General features: G+C 37.1%; 2 protein-coding genes across 3 annotated transcripts in view; both read right to left on the minus strand.

The window, feature by feature from the left end:
• Positions 1 to 324: 324 nt before the first annotated feature.
• LOC104911440 (macrophage mannose receptor 1-like) lies at positions 325 to 19,604 on the minus strand. The gene is made up of 19 exons (XM_019616414.2): positions 19,433 to 19,604; positions 17,107 to 17,268; positions 16,330 to 16,443; positions 15,180 to 15,326; positions 14,169 to 14,351; positions 13,101 to 13,255; positions 11,526 to 11,636; positions 10,299 to 10,414; positions 9,355 to 9,503; positions 8,299 to 8,498; positions 6,915 to 7,042; positions 5,930 to 6,017; positions 5,389 to 5,533; positions 4,168 to 4,203; positions 3,901 to 4,070; positions 3,086 to 3,168; positions 2,133 to 2,233; positions 1,635 to 1,774; positions 325 to 695 (listed from the first exon to the last, which is right to left on the minus strand). The coding sequence occupies exons 1-19, from the start codon at positions 19,497 to 19,499 to the stop codon at positions 510 to 512; spliced, it is 2,481 nt and encodes an 826-aa protein (XP_019471959.1). The 5' UTR covers positions 19,500 to 19,604; the 3' UTR covers positions 325 to 509.
• Positions 19,605 to 20,988: 1,384 nt separating this feature from the next.
• LOC100545114 (macrophage mannose receptor 1-like) overlaps positions 20,989 to 24,193 on the minus strand; it is a 29,406-nt gene continuing 26,201 nt past the window's right edge. For both annotated transcript variants that reach the window (XM_031553904.1, XM_019616409.2), the window contains exons 29-30: positions 22,707 to 22,739; positions 20,989 to 21,551 (exon numbers count right to left, since the gene is read on the minus strand). In XM_031553904.1, coding sequence (XP_031409764.1) covers positions 21,412 to 21,551; positions 22,707 to 22,739 — 173 coding nt within the window. In that variant the 3' untranslated portion in view covers positions 20,989 to 21,411. The remainder of the gene's footprint in view (positions 21,552 to 22,706; positions 22,740 to 24,193) is intronic.

The raw sequence follows: 24,193 nt of genomic DNA on the forward strand, positions 1-24,193 counted from the left end.
AAAAAACAAAACAAAACAAAAAAAAACCATCTTGTCAAGAATGTTTCAAATTCTAACCCTGACCTCCACCATGCCACTATATCACCTGAAAAGGTGACATATGTATTGCTTGTTGAAATGGTTAAAAAGAGATACTGAATATTACAACAGTCAGGAGAGTTTTTTGGAATAGCATCTTCTGTCCTTACCCTGGAGAACTACTGGTGACCAATGCATAGTTTTCTGAAGATACTTCTGATCTTGTAAAAGAGGAACTATGAGAAAGGTGGTGGTGGGTTCATCATACAATAGGATCACATGAGTATTCATCTTTGCAGTCATTACATGATTATTCTACAATTTCCCCATGACTAGCAATGCCAGCAGGTTCTGTGCACTGTCATCAACACATACAGAACCTGAATATTTGGATCCAGTGCAAAATAGTTATGTCATTTCAAAGTGCTCACATATTTAATAATCACAAGAAAGAATTCACTTGGCCACAACATCCACAGTTACAGTTTTAACTAACAATTATGACCTCTTTGGTGAAATTTACTGGCTTTGCAGCTAGCACCAAAAGTTTGAGATACCTTACCTTGTACTTGAGCATTGTGTACAGAGGCCAAATTTCCCCCTAGTTCTATACAAGCACGTCTTGCGGAGTACCAACTCAGTCTCTCTTCTTCCCTGGATCCAACTATTTTATAACACTGTAGGGAGAGTAAATAATTAGCAAAATTTCAGGTGTCAAAGAGAATTATATTTGATTTGATTCATCAGTCCCTGCATACAAAGTGCAGCAGTTGAGGGAGCTGCTGAAATGCCATACATTCAGCCAGTGAAGAGTAGACACAGCTAATAACAGCTTTGTGTGTGCAAGGCTCAGACCTGTGGCTGTCCAAGGTTAACTTTAGGAAGAGAAGGCAACTTCCATAAGCTGTAGAGAAATTAAGCAGATATCCAAGGAGGAATCACATTCCTGAAAAGTATAATCTTTTCAGGGGCTTAGAATATTTCTAGACTGGGACTTTGCCTTAGGGCAGATATCTCTCTAGTCAAGTTCCTTCAGTTGCAAGCCACAGACAGCAGTAGTAGTAGTAGTAGTAGTTTTCCTATTGTTTGTGTGTTTGTGTTATGGGATTGAACTGCGCTTTTTTCTTTGTTTCTTAATGCTTATGTGATTAGGTATACTTTTGCTTGGCTTAGCAAAATACAATACTTTGTTGATTGCTCTTTTTTTTTAACAATTAATTTACAGTTTGTTTTACTCAGCTTAATTGTTGTGGTATCTGATTATGCTCAAAAAGCATAACCTTTCATTTTGCAGCTCAGTGTTATCTAGAAAGACGGAGCTGCAGTGACACATCAGGATATTGAAACAGTATTTCTGTGTAATAAAGGTGTCTAAAATAAAAAGAAAGTTATAGAAACCGAAGAAGTAACAGTGGCTAACTGCATTTGAGCACTTAAAAATTATAATTTAATAAATGCAACTTCAGAAACAGGAAACAAAAAAAAAAAAACCACAAAAGTTGACTCCACTGCTAATTACAATGTCACTTAAGAGAGTAGTGTATAAAATCAGAGCACTTACGCCATTGTTTATCTATAGCTAATCTTCTAAAAGCTGCTGATATTTTTTACTGTACCTTATTTTGAAACAAAATCCACATTTCAGGACATCCTCCCAGAGGTGGAAGTACAGTGGGAACAAATCCTGAGTAAGTTGAATTGTGCCTTTCACAGATGAAGGCATTTTTCAAACCACAGTTTATATCATTCCAAAAGCCTGTAAATAAAAGAAATGCAATCACTCTGTCAAACACTCCTACTGCTATTGCAGAGGGTAACCCAGCCAATATTCATAACTCACAAGCATAACCTTCCAGAGGCATAAGATACAGTCAACTTTCACACTAGCAGCCCAAACAGAGCCCTCTTCCCACTACAGTATATTTGTCTTCTATGAGCACCTCAATGTACTTGTTATGAAAACCTCAATGTACTTGTTATGAAAAACAGTTCCCATTATTCAGCAGCCAATTATGGGGAGCCTTAGGTTTAAACAGGTGGCAAAACTTCTAGATTTTGATGCATAAGCCCATTAAGATGTTTGACCAAATGTTTTTTGCTGCTATTTTACTCACCAAAATCTTTTCTCATTACCACACAGTTTTCATCGTTATAAGAATAATTGGGTTTGCCTGGAGCCCAGGCAACATAGTTCACAGGGTTTTTACCCAGCCAGCTGAAAGAAAAATAAAGGACAGATGGTTGCCACACAGACACCTCCAGCAGCCATTTTGAGTTATGAGGTCTGTTTAGCAGAAGGGCTGAGCAAGGTATGAATAGTGACCAAAGAAAAAAGGCTCTACATATACTGAGAGAACAGATCCACAGCATTAGTGCTGCCTCTCACCTGTTCAGTACTGTCGCACTAAAGTCCCATCAGTGTCCCATTTGGCCAAAGGCTGGATACATAGTGTTGGACTCAGCAGCTTCTAACAGTCTGGATGATGCTGTAACATCAGAGCTTGGACTTGCCTTTCATTTTAGAAAGGTATCCTCATGAAAGTCTTCTACAGACAGATTTCTAAAAAGGTTACCTAACAGGAATTTCAGAGAGCTGTGAGATGCACAAGCTTCAGGCTCACATAACTTGAACCAGTGGGATTTCTCTGGTTAAATGTTTCTATATGAACCTCCGGAGTTTCTACATAACTATTAGAGAACTAAGTCTGAGTTAATCCCATCATGAGGTGGATGTCCAACACCTCAAATCTTGCTGTTTATGTTCATTGCCTGTGAAGGGATGCTTGGGTCTCAAATTCACATCTCTCAGTGTAAGACAGCAAGTGAAATGAACGTTACCCATGAAATTTTACATTTTTGCTCACTTTGATTTGGAAGGAACTGCTTTGCATAAGTATAGAAAAAAATTATATTCCTCATCTCAGACTTCTGAAACCTACCCGGAGTTCTATTACACAAGTGTTATTAACTAAAGGAAAGAACACACAAGTGTCCACCCCCATAGAGTGAGATGAAATTACTACTGTTTGCTGTCCATTAACAGCTTTAGTGCTCTTCTTTTACTCACCTGAGTTTCCGGTCAGAACTGACAAACAAACCAATGTAATATGATTTCTCTTGGAGAAATATATCACTCAGTTTTCTGTTAATCTAAAACAAAAGTGATTGGCACAGTTAACAACTGGACAGTTCTTCAGCTGTATTTTTGGTTGTTTCACAGACTCAAACCTGGGCTGCAAGAAGGGAACAGATGCAGGGTGTCTGAACTGCCCTTTGCTACACCTTTAACATTCACATGCCTTTTTTCTCTTCACAGAATCACAGAATGGCCAGGGTTGGAAGGGACCTCAAGGAACATGAATCTCCAACCCCAATGCCACATGCAGGGCCACCAACCTCCACATTCAATACTAGACCAGGCTGCCCAGGGCCCCATCCAATCTTCTTACTAAAGACAGTAGTAATTTCTTTACAGGGCCTGGAAAAAATGTACCATATTACAAATACGTAATATAGGACAGAAACTCAGGATTTTAGCCTGGATAAACAGGTAAAATCTTTCTACTTTTTCAATCTGCTCTGCATCAGATTTGAAAAGTCCCTCATCAGCATTCTTGGCTGCTGACCTCAGACGTTCAGGAAGGCTGCAAAGTCCCACTGCCTGCCTGTGTGGATGGAGCTCAGGTCCCTGTTTTGTGCTGGATGCTTCAAGACCAATGCAATAATTGTACCAAGCAGTTAAAATAAACAACAGTGAAATTCTTAATGGGTTCAAAAGTGGCCACAACCAATGCACTGAATTAATGATTAGTACATAAATATAAACAAAAATTGTAACTAATATGTAAGTAATAATAGATAATTAGTAGGTTCAGTGCTTACATATTTCCATATAAATTGTCTTTCATTTTCATCCTCAATGACAACGAGATCTGCAAAGTTCCTCTGGCAAATTCTCCGTGCTTTTTCCATAGGCTCACGTTCTCTGCTGAAATAGTACTGCTTATCTTTGTATATAATCCACCCATCAGCAGTTTCTATAGCTTGATATTCTGGAAGATAAAGAAACATATTTGACATCATATCATATCTGTGCAAAGTCCAAGAACTATATAGTAAAACTTCCATTGAAAGAGGAAAAAATCCTACCACGTTTGTTGTTTGGTTCAGGTTTGAGCAGTGTACCTGTAAAATAAAACATCATCATGAGCAATGTTCCAAACACAAAACAAATAAACAATGGGAAAAATCACAAGCCAGATAGATTTGATTTGTAATGTTATGCATGGATCTCCAGGTGTACCAGGCTAAATAATGACACTGCATTCTAAAAAAAATGAGATAATTAACTTCTGACCATCTCCCCTTTCACTGGGATCTCATCTAATCGATACACATAATAACAAGATCTAATTATTTCCTTTATTTATTTTTATTTATTTATTTTTACTACTGAGAGATCACCTAGAGTGATCACCAAGATGAGCTGATTGGAGTATCTCCATCACAGTTTGTGAACTCCTCTTGAGCATCTCACAAAGCCTTCTGTGCAGCACAGCAGGCTCAGTGTGTCTGCAGGGCTGCGCAGGATGTGCTGCTGAGCAGCAGTGTTCTGCTGGTGTGTGAGAACAACTAATCTACCCACAATGGAACAGGGATTCTTCCTGTTCAGGTAAGTAATTTTTCAATGGTAATATCGTGCATTTCTCGCTATTTGTTGGCAGAGGTCCATTAGATATACTCAGTGATGTTTGCGCAGCTGCATCTCCTTTCCCCTCCCTATCCTCCCTCTCACAATTTCCCCATGTGCATCCACCTTCCTTTTAACTTCTGGGAGCTTTTGAAGTGGATCTAAGAGTCCTTCAGGGCTACAGTAATTCTATTTTTGATCAGCTTTTCAATATTCTAGTTCCTATAGCAACTTAACCCTCTCTCTAGTTCCCATTATCTCTCTTACAATGGGAACCTAAACCTTTTTTTTTTTAAATCTTTTGTGTAGGGAACTCTTAGTCTCCTACATCTTCAGGTCTCCTGTGTGAACCCATAGAAGATAGAAAGACAAGGAGGAGGTAAAAGTAGATAAAATCTCCTTATCTCGATAAGGAGATTAAGCAACTTTGCCTTGCAAATTTATTCAACCCATACCTAAAAGAAATAAAGCCAGAGATAAAGCAATTTCTTGAACTTCCTACATCTGAGTACAACTGAAATATCTCAATTTGTTCCTCTTGCTTTAAGTGTTACCTTCACCGCTCTAGTTTTACAATGAAAAATTCCCAATATCTTTCTTCTTGTAAATTTGCTGAAATCCATATAATTTATTTTTGAACTTCTGCTTATCATTCCAATTAAATGGTGAAGTAGTCATACCTTTTTTAGTTTCACAAATCCAATTAAGCAAATGTTCACAGTACACATCATTCCAGCGCATTTGGGGTGATCTATTAAACATAACACAATGTTCAATTCCTTTATCATTATTAGGTTCATCTTCATCCCAGTTCTCATAAATTACCTGTGTGGGAAACACAGCTCATTCACTATGTGCTTTGAACGGAGTGGAAGTAATTGAGATTTTTGTCACACAATGTCAGGGTCTCATTAGTGCAAGCAGCTCATTTATGCAATTGAAAGGAGTTCAAAAAGCTCTGATTGGGCTGGGGAGGTCTTACTAACATGTTCACTTTCCATCACTTCCCAGAGGTGAAAAGATTACACTTTCTAGAAAGCATGGAGGAGAAATAGATGCATGGAGGTAGTGACATTTATCTGACTCTGTAAGAGATGGCGAGCTCACTTCCCCAATTCTGTCGCACAGCAGGGGTGTGGGTGTGATGAAACCATTAAAATCTGTATGTTATAAAAGCTAAACAAAAAAAAAAGAAATAATATCCAGCAAATAAGTACTCACAGGAGAACCATCAATCCAGGTAAAGCCTTCATCAGGATTTAAGAGAAACAGACCCATCCAGAAACCCTGAGTTTGCAGTCCTTTTTCCCTGAAAGAAATCATACAATATAGGTACATGAATGCAGAAGAAGAGGAGCCATATAATTGCTGGAAAGCATAGAAACATGCAGCTTTGAGACACATCTGAAGCGGGAGCTACTCCTTCCCTGCTGGCCCACCGCCAGGCTCATCAACTGCACTCTTTGACACGGAGTTCCCAATGCTCTGTGCTGGCACAGGACAAGTTGAAATGAATTTGGAGGAGAAGCAGTGTAGCATGGTGCTAGCCCAGGTCCCATACTTGTGGGTGAAGTACAGTTCCTAGTTCCTAGCAAGAATTCATAGAAACAGCTTTTAATAGAAGTAAACTGTGACTAGAGAGTTATGATACCATCTCATAAATGAAAAAGTAATTTCTTTTTCAACTTCTCTGATTTCCTCCCTGGCACTTCTTGTGATGGCACTTGATGGCAAAGTGGCATCTACAATGTTAATATAAGTGAGTGAAAATTAATTCATTTGATTTAAGGAGTCTTCAATTTATAGGCTAATAATGTCCACACTCATTCAAGGATGTGTTTAAGTTTTTTTGAATGTATGTATTAAAATATGAATTGCAACAATTAAAAAAACCCACACAATTAGAGCTGAACATTTTAGTGTCTCCTTTTTGGAAGAGGGGTTCACATGTACAACGTTGATCAGATCTGGAGAACAGCCTTAACAAGAAACTGTGATGAAAACTTCAGAATTTCAAAACTACTTGAAAATATTCAAGTTGAAATATATATATTTAAAATATAATTCAGTGTGATATTTCCAAATGAAAGCTTTCTATTTTCTTTTAAAATTTATCATTTTTTTTCACTTAATTACTCAGCTCCTAATGTATCTGATTATTTAGCATAACATTAACATAAAAAAGAATGATTGTGCAAGTACTCACAATGCTAACTGCCATATAAAAACTTGATCTTCTTTTGAATTGATTGTGACCAGATTTCCTCCTATTTCTCTACAGAATTCTTCAGCTTCAAACCAATTCTTCTTTAGGTTTTTGTCCCTCACAAAGAACTATTGAGAAAAAAATTGTGATAAATTACTAAATATAAATATAAAGTTTGATGTAAAGATATGATTGCCTGTGTAATTGAGACACATCCCTTTAAAACTAAGACAACATCTGTCAAGACCTATAATATTAAATTAGTCGTGTAGATTGTAACTATCTTTTTCTCTTCTATTTTTAAAATTGTAAGGGAAGATTAGCCTGGTGGGTTTCAGGGAAGAACAAAAAGTGTCACAATAGTTTATAATTTAATTAGAGCTTTGAACACTAAAGGGCTCAAAGAAAAACAGAATTGACTAGTCTTAGTATTGTGCAGTAGAAAGCAGGAGATTATTGAGAAATGGGAGGCAGGTAAATCAATGTGTTGAAATAGGAAAGATAATATGGATGGAGACAGACATTTTGAAAGATGCCGATGCAGGCTGAGGAAGAGCAGCACTGCAAGCTCTGCATCCTAATATGAAGTACACATGGTCTTGAAGAATGATGCTTGACATTTTGGGGTAAGGATAAGCAGCAAGCAGATACGTGGAAAAAATCAATAATGAGAGTAACAACAATTAACTGGCTGTGACATAAAAGTTGATACCCTTGTAAATAGAAGGCTAAAATCATGTGTCCTTCCAGCAAGCAGAATTTCAGGAGAGAAAGGGGAAGGATACTTACACAAAGACTTGGAAGAGCAATGTTCCATATTATTGATATTTACTTCATCTATTTTACTTTCTCTTTACTTTTTCTTTTCAGAAAGGAGACATTTTTAGCTCAATCAAGAGAACATACAAAGCTTTTACCTGCCGAAGTATCACCAATGGCAAACTAAATGTGAATTTAAAAGTATCACTAAAAACATTACATATTCTGTGAAAGAAAGCTGACAGAAGGCCAGACTCCCATCATCTTTCTCTTAGGAGACATTGTTTTATTCAAGTGACACAGCCAGCTCTTGAGATTTAGTACTACACTTATCTGAAGTTCCAAATTCTTGGAAGGAGATAAATGTGGTGAGACTCTCACCTCTCATTTCTGTAAAATGAAGCTTATTTTTAGCTTCCCATTTTCACTGCTATAAGCTCTTCCACTGTTGTGTTTTGTTATATTTGATGGACTTGTCTCATGGGGTTTTTTTTGTTTGTTTTGTTTTGTTTTGTTTTTCCTCACTTGAATTCCCTAGAGGAGATAATTCTCCAGAAATGCCCAGCACTTGGGTCCCTTCATGCCAGGCCAGGCTCTCAGGCTGGCAGGGCAGCGATGCACTGACCTTGAAGCAGGAGTCTGCCTGTGGGGCTCCATCCCAGCCCTGGGCACAGGACGCTGCCAGGACCTGGGCAGGAGGAGCCGGCGGTGGCATTTCCACTGCCCGCTGCTTGCAAAGGAAATTTGCTGTCTCCTGGCAGCTAATGACATCCCATAATCCAGCATTGGCTGCAGTTCCCATGGCGACGCAGCCTTGCTCATTTCCTTTGTGATACATAAAAGAAATGAACAAAATCAAAGCCTAATTGCTCTCTAGGAAATTAGATCTTTGTATTCATACAAAATTATGATATAAAGCTGCATATTATGCAGATTTAAAGCCATTGTGGTTATGAAATTATTCTGAATATCTCTTGCCACAGCATAGAGATGGGTCAATGAACCTCAGAGACGCACCTTTCCTAAAACTGGAGATTGTAGATTTAGGATACAAATGTTCCTTATCTCACCACCCCAGGGAAATCACAGGGCACATAGCACTTGATTTTATTTTCATTTGTAACAGATGGCCTGTCAAGTGCTTTGCAGTTCTCAGAATCCAGATAATTCAATTTCAGGAAGGGTGATATCAAGTACAAGAAGTTTGTTTCAACACATAACTTGCTACTGTGAAGACAAGAGCCTCCAGTCACCTTTTGTTGAAATGCAGAACAGCTGGACACCTGCTCTCCATTTCTCACCCGTGGGCCCCATACTCTGCCCATAATCATTTTCCTCAAAGTGATGAGTTGTTGTTAACAGGTGTTAAAAATGTTAAAAAAAAAGAAGAGAGAGAGAAAAAGAGACTATGGATCTTGTCAGCTCCTATTGCATTCAGCGTAGCCCATAAAAATATGTTTCTGTACAGATTTACAGGTAACTGAGTTACACAGCACCTGACACTCTGCTGTGGAAGTGTTTTACACTGGAGCCAAACGCGAGGTCTGTTGATACTGGTCACCTACAGCTGTATACACAAAAGTACCATCTCTTACTTCCAGTACTAGGGGATAGAAAGCAGAAATCTGCTTGAATTTCAGCCAGACTCTGATTACAAGGGTTAAGCTCATGCAGAACTTACCTGGCATTGCTGAATTCCAGTGTGTGAAGGAAGGAGTTTCCCCACTTGTCCACCTGAATATCCCTTGTTCTTCTGTATCAGAGAGACCGAGCCAGAAATACTTTTCAAACCTCAGCCCAGTCAGACTAATCAGGAAGGCTTGCTCATTCCTGAGGTGGAAAACAGTGTTCAAACACAACCTATTGCCTTCCACTGCTGATCCAATTGGTACAAATAAGCCTGTCATGCTAGTATGACCCCAAGAGAACGAGTCCTCAGAGAAGTTCAAGCAAAACCTCAGCAAGCTTTAGTGTTTTTGAAAGAACTTGATGAGGGACAACTTTCTCCTTTCAGCTGAAGGCATCCTCTCCTTTCTACCTGGTTGTGTTAAATGTTGAAAATCACCAAATCACCACTGCAAATGTCACAATTTGTGATGCCTCAAATCTATCAGCAGGGGAGAACTAAGCTGCAGCCAGATTTGCTACACAGTGGTGTTCCTCAGTGGCCATGAAGTGCAAAGACCATTTGAGATGGAGGTAGGTGCCATAATACATTCTGGCTATGGTAGAAATATACGGGTGTATACATTTGTTCAGAATTTGGTGTAGAAGGTGCTTAGGAATTTTTTTTTTTTTTTTCTACATTTATGAGGTAGCTCTACAGTAAATAAAGGAAAGACAAGTAAGTAACCAAATTTCCAAAATAAATAAAAAGTAAAATAGAGGCTGCCTTAATTAGAAATTTAATACTAGGAGAAAATGGAACTCAAGAACCCTCAAAATTTGAAAGCAATTTTAATTAAATAGAAATCTGTAAAAAATAAGTCTTTTTTCTTATTACTTAACTATTTAAAAGTATTACTGAAGTGCTTTTCAAAGCTTTCTCAAAAAAAAAAGAAGAGACAAATTTTGAAGGTTTCTGAAGAGCACTAATTTTAAAGTAGAAGAATGATAATTTCCTACCTGGTTTCCACTGTAGCTAGATAAGCTTTGCTCTGCTCACATGTCTTATTTGCGTCTGAGAAATTTGCAAGTGCAGAACCCACCAAATAACAGTGAAAACCAAATCTTTTCCAACCCTGTGAAGAAGAAAAGGATGACCTTAATGTGAATTGTAAAGATATTTCAGTATAGAAATTAGCTGTGCTCTTGTATATGTAAATATTTTATATTTAATTTGTTGCAGCTGGGATTAAAAAGATGAGATTAGACAAATTTGTTAATAAACAAAAGCTGTGAGTTTTTTTTGCTGTTTCTTCTCCTACAAAAGGCATTTTTACTTAAAGGATGATGTTAAACTCTTCATTTCTTTTATGTGTACATGAATTTTCAAAAAAAATAGTGACTGTGTTATCACATTCCAGTTCATTGTAAGGCTGGGTTTGTTCAAACATCACCATAATAAGGCAGTGATTCATTCAGGGGGAGCTGTGGCCACACTTTCTCTAGTTGCAGGATCTGACATGATGAAATACGAAAGTATTCCAGTTCTGAAATTAATTCTTGTATAAGCACAGTTCCTCAAAGCTGTGCCTCCCACCCTTGAAGGAATAGCAAGGAGACTTTCTCAGCCAAGAGGAACTCAGCCAGTGCTTGTTTGGGGTGTGAGTGGAAAGGAGGAACCTCACTAAAACACCCCTGCTTCTTTCTGTTATTACAGAGATTGATGCTGACTAGAGTAAATTTAATGATTCTCTAAAAAAGTGTATTTTGGAAGAAATAACCCACTGATATTACTAAAAGACCAACTAAGTAATCCACCAGTAGTGATATGGTACAGAAAACCTGATCTTCTTATGTTTGGAAATTACTTTGTTTCTTTTAGAGTTCTTTCAGTAGTAAAGACTTTGCTATGAAAACTTTAAATAACAGATCTGAGAGACAGAACAAAGTGGCTTAAGGCAATTTTGCATGTTTGGCTATAAGTAGAACAGTAATGAATTGATGTTACAAGGGAACACCTGGGAGTGGGGGGAAAGGAAGTATTCATTTACCTGTAAGTAGTTGTTTACATTCTTGAGTATTTTCAGAGTGAAAATGAAGTATATGCATATATTAATAGTTTGTTTGTGGGGAAAAGACTAGGTTTCCTCAAAGAAACAAACACCAAAGCTCTAAAAGCATGAAGAGCAAGTAAAATAATTCATGTTGATTTTCCCCAGTATAAATCATTTATGAGACACCATTTACTTCCTGGCAGCCTGGGTCCTTGATCTTTTCTTCAGGAGACTGTGATGAGGCCTTCTTTTTACAGATGTAACCAAGTTGCCTATCACAAACATCAGTTGCCCAGTACCCATCCTAGAAGAGCAGAGAGAATAAACAAATGTAAAAATAGGGGCACTTGTAAGCATAAGAAAATAATCATTTTCCTTCTTCTTCACTACAAGATCCACTGATGTATTTTACATAAGAAAACTATAGGATTGTTGATGGAGATTTCTTAAAAAGAAAAAAAAGACACCTTTGAGGAATGGTTTGAGCTTCATTTGATGCTGTTTTGAAGTTTCGACATTATTGACTATTACAACTACCTATTTCATGAGAGAGTTAGTAAAAGACCTCTCATCCACGGCTAATGGATATGCATTTATAGTGGTAATATTTCATTATGCTTATGGCAAAGAGATCAATGAAATAATATACACCTAAATGTGTCACAGTATATCGAATTATTTCATTCATCAAGGAGAAGACTGAAAATAACTGATTTCTGTCATAGAAGGAATTATGTTAAAAAATAAAATTGAAATAAGACCTTTTTATTCAAGAAATGTGGTTAAGGATTAATCCTATTAATGTCTAATACTGACAGACATAAATATTGTTCAACATCATAGCAATTATGCATTTTTCTAATTTTTTTGTGTTTGTTGTTTGTTTTCCATGATACTTTGTATATGTGTATGCATATATGTGTAAATGAGTATAAAAACCCAAACAATCATGATGGCAAGAAAATAAAGTCTACAGGGCTTTGGATTAAATTATTTGGCAGATATGTGTTACTGCCCTTATTACATTACAGAGGAGAACTATGCGCTAGTGCCATGTCTTCATGCCTCAATGAAGTGATATAGATGAACTTAATGGTCTACCAGACTGGAAAACAAGGTATGCTAACAGCATCTTTGATAACTACTAGCTCATCTTCCTTTCTCTCCAGAGCTACAACTTTTTCCATTGTTGTAACCAACAGATTAAAAGTAAATTCTAATGTAAAACTCATGAATCTGGCTTTGCACCATGAAAGAAATTTCAAAATGTAGCATTAGAATTATGGATTTGCTTATTGTCTGCTATGTAATACAACAAACACTTCCAAATCCAGCACAAAGAGGGACAGATAAAAGTTGGGATGTAGTGCACAAGAGACGGCCTTCATGCTCTAATAAAAGTGCTGGTTTCTGTTCAGATCTGTAGTAAGGGATGATTTAGTTGGTAGAGAAGAGATGTCAGATGCTACCCATAAATCCTTGAAATTAATAGACATATGGCTCCAATTCTGATCTTCCCTGTTCTCTCAAGTTTTATCAGTCTGATGCCAAATTTGTTTCTAAGATATATATATATAGATATATATATATATATCTATATATATATATCTTAAGAAACAAATATATAAAAGATATAAAGATATAGATAAGATATTTAAAAAAAAAGATACAAAAGACTAAGGTAAGATATAAAGGTAGATGATGGCACATGATTTCAGTCTGAGGCAGTTATTAGTTACATTTCTATAAAATAGCTGCAAAGTTTTACCTGCCCCTTCATAACAACACAGTCCTCTAAACCGTTCCTATAGGTGGGATGTCTGCGCTGCCATGTGGTGAATGTCACAGGGGTCCCATCACTCCACTCAAAATAGAAATGAGCCTTCAGGTCATTTAGGCCCAGCCATAGCTCTTCTGTTGGCTCTAAAGCATGGAAAGAGAAAGATTTACTTATTGTCTGCTATGTAATACAACAAACACTTCCAAATCCAGCACAAAGAGGGACAGATAAAAGTCAGGATGTGGTACACAAGAGGCAGCCTTCATGCTCTAATCAAAGTGCTGGTTTCTGTTCAGATCTGTAGTAAGGGTTGATTTAATTGGTAGAGAAGAGACTTCAGATGCCACCCATAAATCCCTGAAATTAATAGACATATGGCTCCTTATGGCTGACAGAAATTTTTTGCAAATTGAGCACCTGTGGCTTAGAAGAACAAAATACCCCCAGCATGGATATAAAGCAATGAGTGTGGCAGTGTGCCCCACTCATCGGGAGATGAGATGAAGTCCAAGAAACAAAGACATTTGCCAATACATTTCCTTAACTGGGGATCCTTAGAGGGTCTGTCGGGAGTGGTCACTAAGTCCAGCATACGAGGTGAGTGTCAGGACTGGTGAAGACAGATTTGAGGAGAGTCAGAAATGAAAAAGCATTATTTTCTTAGAAGGAGATATATTGAGAGGTTATCCTCAACAAGAGGTTTTACTCTCAGCAGGAAGTTAAATTTCTTTCAGATTTGAAGCTCAGTTCTGGAACTATAGAAACTTAGGGAAAAAAAATGCAAGAACTGCAAATATTAAAGATCTTTATGTGGAAATTCTGTTACCTAAATTTGTTGAGAATAAGATGTTTTCTTTTCTCATTTCAAAATATTTTAAAATGTAGATTTTCTTAATAAATATATGCTTTTTTATGCATCAGTAACAGCTGACAACACCATAAGTTATATACAGCCTTCAGCTTGTGATATTTCAGAGAAAACATTAATATTTAATGAAGCCCAGCTTTTGCATTGCAGATGTGCCAAACAAAATAGAGGCCCACTTATATACTCACTGTAACCAAGCTGTGACACCAGAAAGCTGTATTCAGCAATGGTGTGGACACTGGCCAAGTCTCCGTCTTGCCTCTTACATGAAGTCAGAGCATCCTTCCATGCTTTGGATTCTCTTTGAATGCTGTAGCAGTGGCCTGCATATGGCCACCAACCTTTTGTGCATTTAATAGGTCTCATTTCCTCTAAAATAGAAGCACAAATATTCAGAGCAATTTTATAAAGTGTAAAATAAGCACTCTTTACAAGAAGTAGTACTATATGAATAAACACAAAGTTGCAGGTAGAAATGCAAATATCGTCAAATAAGAAGCAAAAGTCATTAAGGCAGAGTTTGCTTAATATGCAAATAGAATGATTAGTCTTTCAATGTCAAGTTAAGTACCAATAAAAATGCCCACATTGTGTCAGAGATGTAATTTAAAATTTTTCTCTGGAGAAGAGAGACCAAGGCAGAGGTCTGTCTCTCCTGTCTTCTGCTATAAAAGCAGCTTTTAAAACATTCCCAGACAACAACTTCTGCCAGATCCCTCCTGTATGGGGATGTCCACAGCTACACTGATGTGTCATTGAAGTCTTTGGTCTCAGTAGGCAACAGATGAAACATAGCCTGCATGAATGCTGCTGCTCCTCCTGCTCTGCACATATGAACTCACTCAGTTGCATATAGTTGTTGTAAAGGATTTTTATATTGATATTGAGCAAAGGAGAACCATAAACTTCCTACTGTTTGTATGCAAAATGCGATTGCTATCACTGTTATAGTGGCAGAGCAGCTTCTATCTTTTTTGATAAAATGAATAATAGAATGATGAACAAAATAACAATATTCTCCAATAGATGATAAATATGTTACACCTTTGTCCTCTCATCTTGTATGAAAGTCCATGTGTGCATATATAGCTTCGCTTTTGGAAATCTTGTTTAAAAAATAATGTTGCATTCCCTTGTCTTTTACAAATTAGGGATTGCATTCTCTGGAAACCAAAGAAAAATTTTCTTTCTATACATACCTTTGGTTATATTGTAAAATTTTGAATTTATTTTTCTCTTTTGACAGATGTAGCCAAATCTCCGGTTGCATTCTTGGTTTTCCCATTTAGCATTCTGTCTGGGATTCATTGTGCCACAGATTTTCCCAGGAGCTGGGAAAGGACTTCCTTTGAGTAAGAGAGAAAACAGGTTCTCACAACTGATATATACAAAAAGATCAACAAGTGGATTGCATTGTCAGTAGAACCATTGTGTTATTGTGATTTTTTCAGTGCTTGACATGAAGAAGCCCTCCCCAGAGGATAATTGCTGTTGCAATTTGCAGGGTGGTGCTTTTCATCTTTATGCATTGAGTGAGATAAACGAATCTCCTTAGATTTTGTCTCAGGATAGTATGGGGAACATTCTAGTTCTTTTCCTGATACACTGGTACTCGTAGGCAGAATAATCATTCTTGCACATCTCAAGAATTTTGCAGTTCTTCTTTCCTATGAAAGAGGTTTTCTTTTTTCTGTTTTGTTGTAAAAGAGTCTCCGAAAGGAATAGAAAAGTGGTGTCTAGTACCAGATCTGCTAGTGCTGAGGAACAAGAAGGTAAGCAAGGGGACATGACTGCTTGCTGGGTGGTGGACACTTCCTACAGCCAGCCTGCTGCCCTTACTACCCTTGCACCAGCAAACCCCACACTCACCCCTCTCCCATCACTCTGGGCTGCTTTCCATCCTCTCTCGGCTGTCCCTCTGCCCATGTGTGAGGCACACCACAAGATCCCCAGTCTCTCTTCCTACACATCATTCCATGCAGTTTTGCATATAGTATTGAGGAATTTTGAGCTTGCTCTGTGAGTCTCTCCATAATATTTAGAATTTCTCCAGACAACATAGTGCCATTATTTTCTAAATATTTTGCTACTTTTTGAAGATTTAATTAAATTTATACTCTTGGATAACATTATGGAAACATTCTGACCTCTGATCTGCGAGGTTAAACATCACTTCAAAAGAGACTCTCTATTCATAAATAAGCTCTTTGCTTATGGGAGAAAATAAAAGGTCATTGGCTATTGTAAATTAGCACAGGCTTCTCTGAAATAGAAGCAACTGAGGTAGTTTAATTAGTTGGTGTCTTATCAGAATCCATTCCAAGATTATAAAGTAAATGCAGTTCTTACCTGGAGCCCAGTTTAAATATCTGAAAGGACTGCCCCCAGCCCACTGCCATCCACTGTTGAAATTCAAGGTGTTCAATCCAATCCACAATGAAAAACTGAATTTTTTAATTAGCTCTAAATTAGAAAAGAAAGTCAATGGTGCCTTCCTATTCTCATTATTAGCAAGCTCATGTAGAAGAAATAAAGTCAAAAGTAATGTACCTTTCTTGGTTTAAAACCTGCCCAGAAATACTGCTTTTCACATTAATGAAGTAAACAGATTTAAATAGTAAGATGTGTAACTGAATAATTGTAAAGATAGCAGAGATCTCCTATTACTAGCAAAAATGATAAATATCTGGTTTTACTATTTCAGTAACAGTTTATTCATCATCTGTTCCCATTTATAACCCCTATATTGTTAATAATAGTCCTTGAAGCACAGAGGAAAGAGGTAAATTTGAGGACTAGGCTTTAGTCCTGATTGGAAATGAGCATACCAGTAGGTAAGGCAAGTGGAGGGAATCCTCCAACTGAAGCAGGCTGCAGACATGGCAACCACTACCTGGAATACAACAGTGGGATGGGGCTACTTTCCTCCCTGCACTGGTTTAGGAGCAATCACAAAGAAACACCAGCTAATCGAAGAGCTGCTCAGAGCACCATCTTTGTGGCTCCTAGCGAACAACTCTTCTTTTTCATTGAGCCAAGAGACAAGGCAGCCAACTGCATCCTCTAAAGCTCTGGAGCAGCACAATTCCCCAGCATATCTTATGGTCTGGTTTTCTATTCTTTTACCTCCTACATATTCTTGTTCATGCATCTCCGTGATGCTTAATAGTTCTGCATTTTGATCCTGACAGCTTTTCCTTGCTTGATGCCATGTTAGAGCTGATTCAGAGTTTATTTGATAGTGAACACCAGTAGAAGCATCTTCTGTCCAAAATCTCTCTGTGTCATCTGAAAGAAGTGAAATGGAGTGCTACTGTTAGGGTATTGGCATTGCATCAGCTAAAAGAAAATGAAGTACGTAATGATGCAAAAACTGTAAGAATGCATAGCATCAGCCATACGTACACGAGGTCATGGCCTTACATTGCACCAGGGAAGATTCAGGTTGGATATCAGGAATTTTTTTTTCTAAAAGAGCAGTGAGGCAGTGGCACAGGCTGCCCAGAGGGGTGGTGGAGTAACCATCACTGGAAGAGTTCAAGAAACATGTAGATGTGGCACTGAGAGATGTGGTTAGTAAGCATGGTGGGGACGGGTTGATGGTTGGACTAAATGATCTTAGTGGCCTTTTCCAATCTTAATGATCAAATCTAAAGCACTAGAAAGTTTGAAATTGGATCAATCATCCATTTAAAAATTTACTTTTTACAAAATTTAAGACATTCTTTTAAATTTGTTTTTAGAATGAAGTGAGATGATACACAATATTACTCAGTACTTGTTTTTAATCCACAAAAGGGATAGTAATACTACCTAAACCAGGCACATCTGTATATTCAAAAAAATAATTCCTGGATGAACTCAGAGGAAGAAAGCAAACATGCAGTTGAACTATGGCCCTGGAAACTCTGGGGAAATAATTCCCTCTTAGTTCATCAGCAAGAGAAGTAGCTTGTTCAAAGTTGCTGAACCTGGCCTCTGGCAGCCGCAAGGAGCTATAAAATTGTCTGTGTAACACCAGTGTGCAGATCAGCTGCAATCTTTGTTTGCAGAACAACTCATAAAGCCTCGTCAAACTGTTGCACTGTTGGGAAAGCAGTTGGCGAGGAAAGCAGAACAGACTACAGACTTTGTCCAGCGGTGGAGGAATCCCAAGCATAGGTATGTTACAAAGATGGGAGAGGAAGGTAATTTTAGCAGCAGCATGTTATGGAGGCTGGTAGGAAGAGACAAGAGCAATATAGAAAAACGGATGTTAAAGGAAAACAAGAAGCAATAGTGTATAGCAGTATAAATGAGAACTGACCTGCAGGATGTATCTAAAGAATAAAGAGTAATTGTAATTTTGAAAAGAAAGATAGCAGTCCAGAATCAGTCTGATCATTGACATGCAGTTAAGTCACACGGATATCACATATAGGAAGGAGCCTTTTTCAGTTCTCTGGTCCATGAGGAGAAGCAGCCACCTGCAGCAGGTGAGTCAGGACCTGGCTGGGCTGAGCCAGGCTCCAGAGATTCTTCTTCCTTTCAGCCCTCAGCTGCTGGGACTAATGTTCAGACAGATTATTTTCACTTATTCACTTGTACTCTGACAAGGATGTGCACATTGTAGCTGATAACAAACCTCACTGATGGATCAATAAATTGTTTTTTTAGCAACATTTAAAAAGGACTTAATAGAACTATTTATCAATCCATTTTCCTACCTAAACTGAGAGGTCATACTATCATTTTAATTTTATTATTATTACTATATTTTTTTTTGCATCTAGAATTTTTAAATAAAATATTGTAATAGCATGGTTTGAGCTTTAAATGTGTTCAGAGTCTGGTATGTTAACCTTGTAGGAAAATCTGATTCTGCCCTGTAATGACAAGCTGTGGTTCCTGAAGGCACAAAAACCCTGGATAGATCTCACACATTAAGGAGCTTACTGCATTGTACTATTCTGCTCAGCTCAGTAGGTTCACTTTATTATTCCATCATTTTTTTAAACAAACATAAAAACAATACAAAATGAAATAAAGCAAAAACAAAACAAAAAAGGCTGACCCAAAAGAATACAGGTCAGTCATCACTACAGCTCAGATGAATATATGGCTCTAAAATTTCATCATTGCACTATGGAGATGATGGGGAGTAAATTGAGAGAGCCCTATGCTACCCCACCTCCTATTGCCCTCCCTTACAGTACCATCTAATTTAGCACTTTCACAGAAAGAAACACCAGTTTAAGTATCCTGCTCTTATTACCTTCCTTTCCCTCAACATCTGCACATCTCTCCTCTTTCATTCTGTGAACTGGGAGCTACCAGGATAACACGTTCTTTACATCACATATCAAGTCTGATAACAAATATAAAACAATCAGTTAGTCCATTAAAACTGTAAATATGCTCAAGGAAAAATATTTTCATACCTAGTCTAACACAAAACCAGCAGGAAACTTACCCAGAGACTGTAATTGCAATGTACCACACACAAGGCAAAGGAAAACCAAGAACTTGGCAAGAGTCATTGCAAATTGTATTTTCCTTTCATTCCTCAATCAAAATATTGTATAAAAGCCTTCTGAGTGAGGATAGTAACAGATCCTTCTCTCTGTCAAAGTGCTGATGTACACATGACATATCCTGTCACGTGACATTCCAAAATAACTCTAATGCACACTGGAAACATCACTCTCTTTGAAAATCAAGTTCCTTCCAAAATCAGCATCAGTTAAATTCAAAGTTCTGACAAATAAACCTGAAAAAAGCGATAAGTGAAATATCAATTAACATGTAGTAGGGTTTATATGCCAAAGTAGAATGTCATAGGAGGAACAACTGTCTTTGCTTTTATTTATAAATTGTTAGGAAGAAAAATTAATGCATAAAATGGTTGACTTGATAATTAATAAGAAATTGACTTCACTGGGTAAAACCACATTCCATGTACATCTGAAACCACAAAACGAAATAGCTCTGAAAGAGGGAAAGTACACGGAGGACACAATTTCTGCTTGGTTCCCTCTTCTCCCTGAAGTGCCAGTCACACTCTTGTCCAAGTGGGCCTTAGGTTGCCTCAAGTAAATGGATGCTGAAATGTGAGATTTCAGCTCTCCTGGGCTGAAGGGTGATGGGGGCAGATCAGTGCAGACACTGAGGCAGGCTAAAAGTTAATTGAGGAATTGATGCTGGTTACCATCATTTTGGGATCAATGTTCTGCATACTACATTTTGCTTGTGCCAGAGGCTAGACTCACCACTGTGCTAAATTGTTGGTTTTATTTACACTAAAAAAACCTGGGTCCCACTGCCTAGAAAATAATAAAGAGAAATGAACTTTATTATTTCTTTTACTTTTCCACCATGCAGAGTAGGCCCTACACAGCCTAGAAAAGCAAAAGGCAAGCAAAATGCTGGGGCAATCTGTTAAGCACACAAAGTGGTCAGTGTCTACACGGCATTTGTGGCTCACCTAAATTTCTATTTTATTCTGCTTCTGCCTTTTTTCTAACGGCATGATTATTTTTTCTTGCTGATTCCTCATATAGGCGATACTGCCGCATTCCTCAATTTTCAGTTCCTTTTACTTGCATTTAAATATGGCAAGTTGGTGCTTGTTTAAGCTGAATACAAAGAAGTGAGGAGAGAAGCCCTCTTATTAAGAGATGTGAGCACTTCCCTTTTCCTTTCCTCATATAGTCTTTCTGGTGGCTTTGAGAGATGGTTCCTAGCAGCAGCTTAGCTGAGGCTTTCTGCTGCACGCACATGTCTAATGTCTACTAGCAAGTAGTAATAATGATTGTGCTGGTGTTCTTTGCCTGCTGGTAACCTTCAGCACCGTGCTGCTGAAACAATATTTTGAGTGTTACCTCTTTTTAAAATAGTGCTGTTTGTTTAATATTGTGATACTTCCAAGAGACAGCCTTTAGTAATCAGTGCCTGCCATGATGAGTGGGGACAGTTGGAGCAAAGTTTATGAGGCAAAAGAATTTTACAATTGCAAAAAATATGAGTAGTTGTAAATTTTTATTGTTTTTTCAATTCACAGGGATCCAGTTCTTAATAGTAATCACATTTTATTGAACATTTATTCTCACAAGTTTACATCATTTTTTTTCATTATGTTTTTTTCTTGACAAGCTATTTACATTACCATTTTTGCTAGGGCTCTTTAGAGGAACATCTTGACTGTTACAAAACTACAACATAACTCAGTAACACTGATTTTGTGAAATATGCATGGTACAAAAGATACAAAAAAAAAAAAACAAAAGAAAAATATTGCAAAATGAGAAAAAGGATTTAATTTAAGATTGCTAGAGACATTTAACAGATACATCCTTCAATTTCAGCAAGTAACTTCCTCGCCTGAATTAGTTTATGCCACAGAACCCATTCTCACCAATTCCTTAATGAACCAACACATCATTTAGAAGTGTTTCAATCTCTTGATAGTTGGTTTTGCCTTTTTCTCTTGTAGATTAACACACTAGCTCCAAGAAGACTGAGAATGGCCAAGAAAAACAGAGGCCAAACAGAGGGATGAACAGGTGGATGAGTCTTTTCACTCCTTTGCTTGTCTGAAATGAATGCATATTACTGTGAGAAATCTTAATATTTCTTTTATTACACATACAACATGAAAACCAAACTGTTCTCTCTTGAACAGACTCAGGAGAGAGCAAATCTCTCTGAATGATAGCTGATCGGTAGCCAGATCCCTTTCACTAAAGCTAATGTAGTTTCAATGGATCTGAGTTAGTGATATACAAAGCTATCTGTCAAAGCATGCATAAGAATTCAGTGAGTAATGTATCTATGATTTGTTCATTATTTGACTTCTGAGCTTTATGACTAGTCACCTTCATTTCATGGCTTACTTCTGCTTTTAATTATGTAATGAATAGAGCTGACTAGGAAATTAAATTAAAGACAATATTCTGTTTCCATAAGAAGCTACACTGAGGTTTCTAACCCTCTGATCAACTGGCTAGAGAACTTCCTCAGTCCTCATTCTGTTCTGCACCTGTATGCATAGTCCTTTTTAAGTCAATGAATCAACATGGGAACAGCAGTTTTGCATAATCTTAACTTTCAGCATGTTCAGGGCCTGGGAAAGGAAATTTCCTTGTTCCCCCTGCATGGTGCTACTGTTCTGCAGGGAAAATATGGAAGAAACCTTGCACTATTTCCCAGGGCCTCACTGAGGAAATGGGAAACAAGCCTCTCTGAAGGCCTTAGAACAACAGAGAGCAGATCTTGAAAGCCACAATTTTGATTTATTGACACAGGACATGCTTTATTTATAGCTTTGGGATGCTAATTATTTGGAAATTAATTTTCCTATCAATTTGTTTGCAATAATTCCTATGGAAACAAGTTCCATAGACATCTATACAGATTTTTGCAGCCAAATTGCAGTTCTTTGGTGTCTCTCTTCTCTAAGTCTCTAGCTGGGTCACTGATGAGCTTGTCAGATCTGCATTAGCCTTGCAGCAATTCAGCCACCCATGACTATCCATGCCCTCATGTGACTGTAAAAGGCAGTGGGGGACTCTCATGAGTGATTTACAATTATTCATCTCAGTAACTGCCAGCAGGGTGTTCTCTAAAAGGGGATAATAAGGAAAACTCATTTTGAAGTTTTTTGTTGTTGTTTTGTTTTGTTTTTGGGTTTATTTATTTATTTTTTTTCCCATTTAGGTTCTCATTAGTTTTCTTAGGAAAGCTCTTACCTTTCTGAAGTTGAGGACTCTCGCTTGGTTCAACTTCAGCAAATATCAGAGAGAAATAATATAACACTTCATTAAAATTCATGTTTGCTTGTTTCTCTAAAATTATATAGGATCAAAAAAACCTTACTATTACTATTACATTAATGAGATTAATTAAATAAAGGGTGCCATAAGTGAGGCAAAAAATAATTTGCTAAAGTTGCATCTTCCTACCTAGTCTTATCAAACTATAATATTCATCAAAATATTTTTTTATCTCTACCAAAATGCAAATTGTGACTTAAAAGTGTTCATTCAAAAATATTTTCACATTTTACTTCAAATATTAATTTACTAAGAACATGATATACAACACTAGAGATTAATTTCACACAGCGTATTCTAATGTCCCCTTATTTAGCAGGAGGCTGCTGTTACCAGCCTGGATTTCTTAAATGTCTTCCTTAGAAATTGTCCCATGAATTAGGGATTTAATCATCCAAGCTTCCTATGCATAACAGAGGGACAAACAGAGAAAAGATCTCCATAAAATCTTTTGTTATTAGTATTGTTAAAGAAAGAGATACAAAAAATGCTTCAAACTTAGGAAAAGGGGAAAAATAAAACATACCAGACATTCTTAGTGAACAAGAAAAATGACTGTGAAAAAAGACTTTCTAAGAATTTCTCCTCAAGTTTCCTTTGCATTACAGTTCAGATAAACTACTCAGAGTAGAATTTATAAAAGCAAAATATAAAACGAAACTGAAACAGAGATAAATTTAAAATGAACAGATACAAAGGAATAGTAACTCCAATAGCTGTACACTAGAGCATCTTATGGACTTGAGTGCTTTCTCGATGTTTTAGTAAGTTGGATAAAAATATGTGATTAGCACTTGTTTGCTGATAACGTTTATCCTGTATTTCTTCTTAAAAACTAGGAGCTTAACTATTAATATCATTATTCTTCTAATTATTTATATACAGTTCCAGCTTAACTATAAAAGTAATATATTTCAAACCTCAAGAAGAAATGTCTGAGTTTCTGGAATATAATTCAGAATTCCTTAGTAAATCGCTAATGGCACTTAACTGATTTATTACCAAGGACATGCTTATTTCAAGATAAAAATTAAGAATGCAAGGGAAATATTTAATTAAACATTGCCCATGACTCAGTGGGTCTGGAACAGCAGTCTCCACTGCTTCACATTCTATGCCCATGGCAGAATACAAAAAAGAACAAAGCAAAAGCTACAAAATTAAACCTCGTCTGACAGCTACTACAAAAGAAATTACACAGGTTTAGAGATGACATCCTATTTTTATTTATTTATTTATTTATTTTAGATAATTGGATTTTAACATCTACATTAAAAGAATGGAATCATAGTGCTCTCTTTAAGGCAGCTATATTTTTTACATCTCCACTTGGGAATACAAGAAAAAAAGTGTTACTACATATTCCTCTCCCCCTAAAATATTAGACTGCTATATCCACTATG

This window comes from Meleagris gallopavo, chromosome 6, assembly GCF_000146605.3.
Source record: "Meleagris gallopavo isolate NT-WF06-2002-E0010 breed Aviagen turkey brand Nicholas breeding stock chromosome 6, Turkey_5.1, whole genome shotgun sequence".
NCBI lineage: Eukaryota > Metazoa > Chordata > Aves > Galliformes > Phasianidae > Meleagris > Meleagris gallopavo.

Coding starts and splice junctions, on each gene's coding strand:
- LOC104911440 (XM_019616414.2), bottom strand. CDS start 19,499: ATGACTCTTGCCAAGTTCTTGGTTTTCCTTTGCCTTGTGTGTGGTACA. Junction 5,534..5,929: donor CCTGGATTGATGGTTCTCCT/GTGAGTACTTAT, acceptor TTTCCCACACAG/GTAATTTATGAGAACTGGGA. Junction 2,234..3,085: donor AGTTCTGACCGGAAACTCAG/GTGAGTAAAAGA, acceptor TTTTTCTTTCAG/CTGGCTGGGTAAAAACCCTG.